The 12,090-nt window shown below is 38.1% G+C and overlaps 1 protein-coding gene across 1 annotated transcript; it reads left to right on the top strand.

The window, feature by feature from the left end:
• Nucleotides 1–1,580: 1,580 nt before the first annotated feature.
• LOC127136554 (uncharacterized) lies at nucleotides 1,581–2,710 on the top strand. Its single transcript, XM_051063100.1, has 2 exons — nucleotides 1,581–1,829; nucleotides 1,895–2,710. The coding sequence occupies exons 1-2, from the start codon at nucleotides 1,581–1,583 to the stop codon at nucleotides 2,708–2,710; spliced, it is 1,065 nt and encodes a 354-aa protein (XP_050919057.1).
• Nucleotides 2,711–12,090: the final 9,380 nt, after the last annotated feature.

Raw genomic sequence — 12,090 nt, 5'->3', positions numbered from 1 at the left:
ACTAGTTTTTGGTAGTCTCTGGTCACCTGTACTTTTGGAGAATGACTTATTATATTATTAAGACATGCATCATATAAGATGTATAGAGGTGTCATTGTGTTAAGCCTTTGTGGCAAGTTGACGCTTTTGGCCTTTGTGGCAGTAGCCTTTGTGGCAAGATTGACGCTTTCGGCCTTTGTGGCAAGTTTGACGCTTTTCGGCCTTTGTGGCAGGAGCCTGTGTGGCAGTTTCCCATTGGAATAGGCTTTATTTATCCGGATCATTTGTGTGTGTCATGTAGTCACTAGAGTCATATTGCATTTCATATGATATAAAAAAAAACATTTTAGATGAAAGGACTAATAATTATATTTTGAATTGGTGAAGTTTTGTTATTATTTTGTGATATTTTCTTATGGTGAGTATGAATCAATATGGATAAGGAAATTGACCCTTTACAATTATGATTTTAGGTACAGAAGGAAAAAGGAATTATTGAATACATTTCTTGAAGCGTGCACGAGGGAAAACAAGGTTTTCCAAACTATTAGTATTTTATGTAATAAATAAAATATGACGGTACACTATTTATATTTCAATAAGTCTTTGCACTTTTAAACTCGTTTAGAATTGCGGACATGGATCTTTCCGCTAGGAATATTTGAACAACTTCTTAATTTTAATTAAGTTCACTTTCTCTAGTTATTTTATAAATACTCAAAGAAAATATATATATATCCATAAAATTTTAAATAATCTAAATATTACTAATATCTCGGATAAAATTCCAGGATGTTACAATTGGTATCATAGCAATAATCCATGGACAAACGTTTTAGGTGGGATGATCTTGTATGTCGCATGATTATGAAGATTGTTATGCATGAATTACTTATTTTAATTTTAATATGTTAAGTTAATGTTGTGAATCTTTATTTTTGGAAGAGGTTGTAAAATAGACTTTTACACCTAAAAGATTACTTTAGACACCCCGATATTTCTAACCCAAGCGTTGGAATGAGATCTTGAAAATCCTTTTAATGCAAGTGCAATTGTAGGAAGCTATGATGCCTCCACGAAGAGCTCCTACCATTCAACAAAATCCCCAACCAATTCCTGACATGGAAAGCACCATTCAGGCAATACATGCGATGGCCAAGGCTATGGCCCAACAGTCTGCAACTAGTGTTCAACAAGCAGCAAATTATGCTCAACAAGCTGCAATTCGAGCTCAACGTGAGGCACTAAGGGATCAGAGAGAGGAGGTTGTTGCTGCTGCAAGAGGACTGACTGATTTTAATCGACAACATCCATCAAAATTCAATGGAGAACATGGCCTAGATAAAGCTGATATATGGATACAGGAGATGGAGAAGATCTTCGAAATACTCCATTGTGAGGATGCTAAGAAGGTGGAATACGTAACCTTTTTGCTTAGGGAAGAGGCTGAATCTTGGTGGCGAGGTGCGAAACAGCTAATGGAGAGTAATAATGAAGCATTGAGCTAGGATGCTTTCAAGCAAAAAAATTTGGACAAGTATTTCTCATCAAGTGCTAGATCGGAGAAAGAGGCCCAATTCCTTAAGCTTTACCAAGGCAGCATGACTATAGCTGAGTATGCTGACAAATTTGACTCCCTAGCCAAACATTTCTGCTATTTCTGTGACAATGTGGATGAGAATTATAAGTGTGAGAGATTCGAACAGGGACTCAGATATGAAATTAAGGAGTCCGTGGAGCCCTTGGATATTCATCAGTTCCAAGCTCTAGTGGAGAAATGTAAGAAGGTGGAACGAATGAAACAAGGACGTCTGCATAGAGGGGTTGCTGGAGGACTGTTAAGACCCCAGGTGAAAAAAAGAGTTATTCTATAAATTTGTTGAGAATTTTCTCTCACTAAGACTTTTTCAAACAGGGACATCAATATCACAATAATAGAGGAAAGCATCAACAACCATACACCCAACCCCAAAGGAATGGTAGGGACCAACCTCGAGGACATTTCAAGGGAGGTCAGAAGCTGCAAAATTTAGGTACTATTCGATGCTACCATTGCAATAAGGAGTGGCATGTGAGTACTCAGTGCCCAGAAAGAGCAAGACTTTGTTATCTCTGTCAGCAACCAAGACACTTTGCTAAGGATTGTAGAGCACCAAGAAGAGATCACATACCATCCACCAATAACAATAATGACATCCCCCACCTTACTGCTAAGGGACACATCTATCACATTGGAGGAGAAGAAGCATCAAATGCCTCAGGATTAGTCCAAGGTGAGTGTGAAATCTCAAATAAACGATTTGTTGTGTTATTTGATTCTGGAGCTACACATTCTTTCATCTTTGTGGATTGTGTGAATTCTATAAAATTACATGTTACTGTACTACCTTTTGATTTGGTAGTCACCATACCGTCTGCTGAATCTGTAATCTTGAATGAAGCTTGTTTACAATGGCCCTTGAATATCTTGGGCATGAAACTTAAAGTCGACTTGATTTGCATTCCTCTCAAACATCTGGGAGTGATCCTTGGGATGGACTGGTTATCTAGTCATCACGTTGTTTTGGATTGTGCTCAAAAGTCTATAATCTTTCCAGACCCTGATGTTTCCCGATTCCTCAATATCAACCGATTGAAAATTTATTTAAAGGGAGGAATCCAGAAGTATGTATTCTTAAACTCTATCAACATGAGACCAGAAGTAGAAATTTCTGAGATCCCGGTGGTATGAGATTTCCCGGAAGTTTTCCCATCAGACGTGCCAGGGTTACCTCCAATACGTGACATTGAATTTTCTATTGATGTGGTTCCATGAACTGGACCTATTCATATTGCCCCATATAGAATGGCTCCATCTGAGATGTCAGAGCTGAAAAATCAATTAGAGGACCTATTGTCAAAGAAATTCATCCGACCAAGTGTCTCACCATGGGGAGCTCCTGTACTATTGGTGAAGAAGAAGGATGGAAAGTCGAGATTGTGTATTGACTATCGACAACTTAATAAAGTCACAATAAAAAATAGATATCCATTTTCACGCATTGATGACTTAATGGACCAACTGAGAGGTGCTGTAATATTCTCCAAAATTGATCTAAAGTCGGCATATCATCAAATTCGAGTGAAGGAAGAAGATATACCCAGGACAACATTTAGAATGCAATATGGACATTATGAGTATTTGGTGATGCCCTTCGGTGTTACCAATGCACCAACAATTTTCATGGATTATATGAGTCGTATCTTTCATCCATTCTTAGACAAATTTGTCGTGGTTTTCATCGATGATATCCTTATATACTCCCAGAGCAAGCAAGAACATGAAAACCATTTGGGCCTAGTGTTGCAAGTATTGAAAGAGAAACAATTGTACGCCAATTTGGAAAAGTGTGCGTTCTGGTTGGAGGAGGTGAAGTTCTTAGGCCATGTAATCTCCAAAGAAGGTATTGCAGTCGACCCATCCAAGGTTGAAGCTGTAGTTTCTTGGGAACGACCAAAAACAACCACTGAAATTAGAAGCTTTGTTGGATTGGCAGGATACTACCGAAGATTCATCGAAGGATTCACAAAGATTGTAGCACCGCTGGCACAACTCACTCGAAAGAACCATATTTTTGCATGGACGGAGCAGTGTGAGAAGAGTTTCCAACAAATGAAGGAGAAATTGACCATGTCACCAGTCTTAGTACTTCCACAATTAGGAAAACCTTATGAAGTTTATTGTGATGCTTCCTACCAAGGATTGGGATGTGTGCTCATGCAACATAAACAAGTTGTGGCTTATGCTTCGAGACAGCTGAAAACTCATGAGAAGAATTATCCCATACATGATTTGGAGCTTACGGCCATAGTATTTGCACTAAAGATCTGGAGACATTACCTATACGGTTGTAGCCTTGAAGTATTCAGTGATCATAAGAGTTTGAAATATTTGTTTGACCAGAAGGAGCTTAACATAAGGCAGAGAAGGTGGATGGAATTCATCAAGGATTATGAGTTCACTTTTCAATATCACCCAGGAAAGGTGTAAGACCCCAATTTTGACCCCAAGATCCCTCATGCAATTTCATCATAAACATTAGCATTGGGATCATACCTTGGCATCCTCCTTACCCCTCTTTCATTAGGTTTGTTTTGGGAGAGATCACCAAGCACCATATGATTGTATCATACTTGTATTTTATCATTTTTACTAACTAAAATACCAAAAATATGTCTTTGTATTTGCCTAACTCTTTTGTAGGTAGGGCATGATCATCAAAATTTATCAAGTTCACACCTAGGGTTTGAGATCCTCATGGCTAAAAGTACAACCAAGGATTGATCCACAATGTCTCAAAGCATCATATATAAGTCCCAATGATCTCGACATGTTATATTGATCAAGAATTCTTCAAGAGTTTGGAAGTGATTTGCCTTGGACACCCTAGTTTGACTACGTATCTTAAGTAACTTCTCCAACAAGCTATCTCACCATTTGATCAATTTTATAAAGGGACACTTCAAAATTAATCATCTTATGCATATATGATCTACCATGAGCCTATAAAGTCAAGATAATTGAAGGTTAGCAAGTTGGTTGATGGTGGTTGGCCAGATGAATTCATCTGATCAAAACTGGGTCTCCCTAGACCCTATCTCCTACAATTTGCACCATATGAAAATGATTCCAAGTGAAAAGTTACTCTAAATGACATTACAAACAACTTTCATGTTGAGAACTAGAGCTAGTTTTGCTGGGAAAATCATTTTCTATGTTGAAACATTATAGGTCATTTTGTCTAAACCCTAATTTGAAATTCAACTTCCCAAGGCCATAACTTGCTCAAGTTTTATGAGATGAAAGATTTCCAAGTTTCACAGTCAAATTCAAGATGTCTACTTCAACTTTGATGTTTAGAGGGTGAGCTAATTCAACTTTTATGAGCATGTGATATGAGGATACATTATAGGTCATTTTTGACCTATACCATTGAACAAGTGACTTTTCCAAACTTCAAAAATGCATAACTCTATCATTCTAAATCCAAATGACATGAAATTGGTGACCATTTTGAAGGTCTTTGAAAGAGATACAACTTGGGAAGACAGTTTTCTCATTTGAAGCTCACATAAAAAGTTAAGCAAGGTGGAATATTGAGATATATGGCTTGACACTTAGAAAATGTTTCAACATGTTGAAATTTCCAAACTCCCACCTCCAAATTCACCGTGATCCAAGTTCCAAATGAAAAAGTGTTCAACATCAAACTTGTTCCCCTTGATCTAAACTTTCCAAAGAACCTAATTTCATGCATTTTGGACAAAGTTTGTTAGGTTTGCGCATGGCTTTAACAGAGATGCATGATTGGAAGAAATCAAATGCCAAAAATCACATTTCACTTTGCCTTGACATCCAAGCATGATTTGAACTTCAGAACAGATACAAGTGGACTAAATTGGATTGCTTCATGGGTCTGTACACGCCCATGCAAGCTTGTGCATGAAATGTCCAAAATTAGCAATTTTTCAAGTGTGCAAATATCAGTCCCAATTGCTATAAATACAGGCCCTTGAAGCTCAATTCAAAGACACCTTGCGCGCCAACTTTGCCCCCCAATTCAAACCCTCACATTTCAATGGAAAACCTGATAATTTTCAACTTGAAAATTGAGTTTGAATCTCACTGTTTAGAGATTCAAGAACTCCAGGATCCAAAGCTTTGTACCATTGCCAAACCTCTCCTGCAAGCTTCTCAAGTGTGATCAAATCAAGGTTGAAGCAAGCAAGATTCAGTTATGCACAACATTGATGGTAAATTTCAGAAAACTTCATCTCTTCGGTTCTCACTCAATTCACATCAATTCAATTGGATCTTTGATTGTCTGAAGTCCTACCAATATATGCAAGAAAATTGAGTTGCTTTGAGGTCAAATCGAAGCAACTTAGTTGTCACACCTCAAAATTCAACTCCTCATATCTTTTTATATATTTGGAGTTAGTTGAAATTGAGGTCAGATTCGTGCTCTACACCATTTTTTCTTCCAGATCATATCCTCCTTTTTTATTTTATTTTGGTGATGGTTGAGGGTGTACCAGCCCGGTGAGGTCCACCGAAGAAGAAGACCGGAGCTCTGGCTCCGGTGGTGTGTTGGCACGTCTCCCAGCCACAGGATCCATTCAAATTGTTTTAATCTTAGGCGTTGGTTTTGATTACCACGCGTGTGGCGCGCTAACTAGGTTCCATCATGGAACGCGCAGTTGTGTCCACTTGATCTGCCACCTCAATTAATGAGGGAGATCAAGTGGCTCACATTTTTTTTTGTTTTAATTCATTTGATTTTCATTAATTCATATTAATTTTAATATTGATCCAAAAAATATGAGAGTTTCACCAATTTTTTTAAAATAAATTCCTCTTACATATTCTGAATTAAAATTATATTTTGGATCATTATTAATATTTTTCATGGTTTAATTGATTTTTTGATTATTATTAATTGTTTAAAAATACTTTTAAGTCTTTAAAAATTCTGAAATTTTTTTCCAAGGTCCTCTGACCTTGTTTGACCTATGATAAATCTCATGGCCATTTCTTTGGTGTTTTGATGAGATTTTAGGAATTTGACAAACCATATTTAATTTAAATGTATTATTTTAGTATTTTTAAATTGAATAAATGCCAAATAATTGTTTTGACCTCTTGTGATGGTTTGTGTATGTTTGACTTGTGTTATTGGGCCTTGGTCAAGGTTGATTTGACTTTGCTAGGTTAATATCATTGGATTTAGGGGATTGATGGAATGTACATTCCATCTCCCAAAATGAATGAATGATATTAACTTGGTAAAAGTCCTCCTTTGATCAATTTGAGTTTTGATCCATTCCCCTCCCTCTTCATCTACTTCCCTTTCTTTATGCATTCATCTCATTTGACCTAGGATATCTCTAAATCCTAAGGCTAGTTGATTGTAAAATCAACACAAGTAGGGATGAGATTAGGCCACCCCTTTCGCATATTCTTTTTCTGTATGGTGTGTTTCATGAGCATAGTCCATTATACTATGTCTCAAACATGCATTAACACCAAAATTCTACTGCCCAACCTCAAATAGTTGTGACTTCTACATAAGTCCAATCACGATTGCTTAATATAGCGCTAAATTTTTGACACAAAAGGCATAGCATTCTAGTTAGTGAGATTGTAAGTCTCCTCTCTTTCATGGTATTGTGTGGAAACTTGGCCTTTTTTCCTTCCTTTGGAAGATGTCTTGGTTCAAGGATCCATGCTTGTGATAAGTGGGTTTGTGTAAACAAGTGCTTGCAATTTGAAACTTCATCTAATACATCATTGAAGATCCCTCTGAGTTCATCTGCAACATGGTCATTATGAAGCTATTATTTTGAACCTATGACTGGTGGAATTCATCTACTACATGGGCTAATTTGAAAGAGATTATGGAATGGCTAAGGCATGGATGGGGCTATCTTTATTTGATGCCTTTCTCTTCAAGATAATATTGTATGCATTATTTGTTGCTTGATTGTAGTATCCAAGGGAATTTGGGGTTTCTATAAGACACTCTGGTCTATTGGATTGCTACCCATTGGTCAAATCCTTTCAACTCTTGACTTTTAATTTTGTACATAGGATTAGTCTCTTCATCTCCTCCCCATTTCTTTAATTTCAAATCTCTCCCTCCATTTGAAAAAATGTTCTTTGTTTGCAATAGTTTTATTTTAAACTTTGACCACTTTTCAAACTAGAAACTTTGGCCTTATGCCATTGCTTTTTTAAACTTCTTTTCTTAATCAAACTTGTAAATAAACTTAATTATACTTGACCTAAACTTTCAAAAAATCCAGAACGAAATAACTCATTCAAACCATTTCTAGGCCTTTGTGCCTTTCAAACTTAATTTTCAATTAAAAGCAATGCATCCACTTTGAAATTTATATCACGAACTACGAGGTTTTGATCCGTCATTTTTATGTTGGTACATAGGCACAAGTCCTAAGGTCTTGTCAAACACAAAAATATAATTAATGAATTATTTTCTCATCCCCCCATTCTATTTGTTTGTAAACATCACTTTCGTACAAAATACATATGCACACAAAAAAAGGATCCCTAGGAGTACCTAGGACACTTTGGGTGCTAACACCTTCCCTCTGTGTAACCAACCCCCTTTATTTGTAATCTCTGACATTTTATTAGTTCTGATTTGAAAACGTCTTACTTTTGGGTTTTGTTCGTACTTTTCCCTTTTCCCTTGGAAACAATAAAAGTGCAGTGGCGACTCTGGTTTTATTGATGTCTTGCTTATCCATAGCTTGATGATCATGAATTTATCGCTACAGAAATTAAGTGGAGACTCTGCTAGGGAGTAGTCTCCAGTGGGTTTAGCCTACTTTTTTGTGTGTATATAATTGTATATATGTGATATATGTATATTTGTTTGTATGATATAATTTGTTTATTGTGCTTGGTGATCTCTGAGTGGTGAGATGAGTTCTAACTGAACTCGAGTGCAATTAAGATAGGAGGATGGTATAGTCATGTTCGACTTTATGGAGTAGTCCTTAACAAGTTGGCTTGAGATCCATCTGCTCAGTGGAGACTCTTTTGGATTTGGAAATGTCACACAAGTATTTATGGTTAGGCATTACTATCTCTAATTTGGGTCCGAGAAGCTGAGGACCGTAGAAAATTTACCCCTCTTGGCCTATTTAGGACGTAGTCCGGAGACTGTTCAAGTGTAGACTTTATAACAGTTGTTACGCGATACTACATTCAGACGAGTTTCTCTTGACAATGTTATGGGTCGATGAGTCAGTCATCTTAACCTGTAATATCCGATAGATGGAATTAAGACTCTGGGAACTTTTTAGAACATGATCTACAGGTTTTTATCCTTAGTTCACTCCTTTTGGATGGTTCTTACCCAGACTCCATGCTCGTGACACACAACAAACCCTTGATTCTTGGTTGATCCAATCAAGTCTTGTCAATATCGATGGAACTTGGGTGTTGATAAGGTGTAAACCATAATCCACCAAAATGGGTGATTGATCTTGACAATGACTTGATTCATTCCTTGACCTTTGTTTGCTTGCCTTATGTGTGATCCCTTATTTGTGATTGTTGCATTCATGCATTCATGCGCATCATAACATTCATCACATGAAAATTTCAAGGAACTGAGGTATTATTTGCTAATATTTTCAGACCATGGATTGTGGACGAAGGAACACTAAGAAGTACAGTTTCAGATGTCCCGACTTGAAAGAGTTAAGAAGCTAGCATCTTTTGTATTAGATCCCTTGGACTTCAAATAACGTCATGGGAAGCTTTTGTCTATCTTGTCTGCTGATGTGGTTGAAGGACTCTTGAATGTGTTAGTGCAGTTCTATGATCCTCTCTACCGTTGTTTCACTTTCCCAGATTATCAGCTTGTGCCTACATTGGAGGAGTATGCCCATATCTTGGGGATACCTGTTGTCGCATCACGCGAAAAACCGGCGGGAAAACAAGAACAACAGAGCCGCCACCGTGCGTTATTTATCCCAAAAGAGGGAAAGGAAACGCTCAGAGTAAACCTGGAAAGAACATGGTCTCGCGACCAAAGAGAATGGGTTCGGGAGTCGGTTATGCGAAGGGAAGGTATTAGCACCCCTATGCATCCGTAGTACTCTACGGGATCCACGCACAAAAGGAAGGATAAATGGTTGCTAAAACACTGCTCAAACACACACACACTGGCTGAAAGAGACACAAGAAAACAAAACTGAAACTGACTCGGCAGGATGTCGCATCCTGGGCCTACTTAGTCTATCAGGCATAGACATCAGAGTCGAAGTAGTTCGGACTGGGGAAATGACACATGCTCGCTAGGATATCGCATCCTATGCATACGTATCTCCTTTGAACGAAGGAGAATCAGAGCATTCGTAGCTCGGCTAACACGCACACAAACAAACACTGGCAAAGGCAAACGTGGAGCCTGAATGCCAATCACTGGGCTTACATCAGCATCCGAACCAAAACACACACAAGAAGGCAAACATGGAGCCTGAACGCCAATCACTGGACTTACATCAGCATCCGAACCAACAAAACCACACTGGAACCCAAATGCCACTCGATGGACTTACATCAGCTTCCAAGCACACAACAAGACAAAACAAAGACACAGGCGCCCGGAGAGATCAGCTCATCTCCTGCCTACGTACCTCATCTGGTATGAGGATCAGGGCGACGTAGTTCCCCTACGCAGGGATAAAGGACTAGCCTAACCAGATAACAGAGGGAGACACAACACTAGGGAGACTTCGACTCGAGCCTAGATGTTATCATGCAAAATCATCCCTAAGTTAAGGTTTCTAGCTAACTGGCACAGGGAGCCAGCCTATCCTAACCATGACTTGCACAGGAAGCAAGCCACACACACACTTAACTTGCACAGGAAGCAAGCCAAGCAAAACCTAACTTGCACAGGAAGCAAGTCTAAACTAACCCTAACTTGCACAGGAAGCAAGTCTAAACTAACCCTAACTTGCACAGGAAGCAAGTCAAACAAACATACAAGCACAGATAGCACACACTATACACAAGCAAGTGGCTCAAACAAGGGTTAGGTTTTAGTCGAGGGGTCATATCAACCTCAACAAACAAACCTCTGGAACTGGGTGAATGTTGCTCTTAACCTTGCCATTGAGGGGCTAAGGTGAAGCAGATGAAAGGTGAGTGAAGATAATACTTCACAGCTCTTATCCCTGGCCTGGGAGAGCTTAAGACAAGAATGTGTGGGTTCAGAAAGTGGGAACCCTTCTACACATTTGAAACTGACTCAACTGTACAATCGTACAAGATCTTGGGTTTTTATCTGTAATGCATCAACACAGTGGTGTGAGCAAAACAGATGACACACAGAATAGCAGGGGATAGATTGCATATCCCTTGTGTCTGCCAATTGCCTCTTCACTTAGGAGGTCTTTGACTCTATGCAAGGACAAAATTAAACATCCACAAACATTGCCTCTTAATGAGGACTTCAGACAGTTGCCTAGCCAAGTAACAGGCCAGGTCTTCCAGACTACATGAAGATTAGAAATATACCTCAATGCAAATTGCTTATCAAGCAAAGCAAAGCAAAGTTCACAAGGAACTAAAAGCAACTAAAGTACCTGAAACAGTCAAACTAATCAGTACACAGTTCACAAGTCAAAGCAAAAGGAATTGGGAAACAACAGTCAAAATAGATAATGAACTGTGCCAAGCACAAGACTCAAATCATATGAGTCAAGCCACCTACAAAACAAACAAGTTAGACAATGATATTCAAGCAAGCTCAATCAAAAGAAATTGATCTCATTGGTCATTTGGTGTTCAACCTGAAAAACATAAGCTCAAAAGTGAGTACCAGGACCACTAGGGCAAGCCTAGGGTCAAAAAGGAATGAGAAAGTCAAAACAGCAAAGGGCAAGCATCCAAAATCATGTTCAAACAATTAAGAAACACAACCAATTGGGTTCACATTCATATCAATCATCATCATCATCATTTCATGAGCAAATTAGGTCAAAACATGGCATTTAGAAGCTCATAGAAGTCAACAGCAAGACTTAACTCAAAATCAATCTCAAACATTTCCAAAAATCACCAAATAAATCATGACCAATCACAACCAACAGCATGGTAAGCTTGTCAAATTTCATCTCATTTGGACAAGTGGAAGGCAGTCAATGAAAATCAGAAAGTCAGAGCAATTTTGAACATGCTCAAAGAAGTCAACCAAACATGCATCAACTTAGAAAAATCATAAATCAGAGATGGTGTATGATAAAAGAATGGGACTAAAACCATGGCAAAGATGAGGATGTCTAGTTATCTCATGTAAAATTTCATGTCCATCTAATAAAGTATCAGAATTTCACAAATGAAATGGGAACAAGTGTCACAAAAAGTCAACATATGACCAAGCAAGGGAGAAAATCTCAAACAATTAGGAAATGCCACAAATAATTCCAAGAAAATTCACAAGTCAACTAGACATACAAGAGTAGGTTCATGCAAAAAAATCAGATCAATTGGAGGTCAAGAAGCATGGTATCAAAAATCATCAAGTTGGA

This window comes from Lathyrus oleraceus, chromosome 4 (genome assembly GCF_024323335.1).
Source record: "Lathyrus oleraceus cultivar Zhongwan6 chromosome 4, CAAS_Psat_ZW6_1.0, whole genome shotgun sequence".
Classification (NCBI taxonomy): Eukaryota; Viridiplantae; Streptophyta; class Magnoliopsida; order Fabales; family Fabaceae; genus Lathyrus; species Lathyrus oleraceus.
The sequence above is the reverse complement of the archived record's forward strand: the minus strand, read 5'-3'. Positions and strand labels throughout refer to the sequence as shown.

What these genes read in the sequence shown, in the direction of transcription:
- LOC127136554 (XM_051063100.1), top strand. Translation starts at nt 1,581, where the DNA reads ATGACTATAGCTGAGTATGCTGACAAATTTGACTCCCTAGCCAAACAT. An exon ending in GAGGACTGTTAAGACCCCAG is followed by an intron (nt 1,830 to 1,894) that starts GTGAAAAAAAGA and finishes TTTTTCAAACAG; the next exon opens with GGACATCAATATCACAATAA.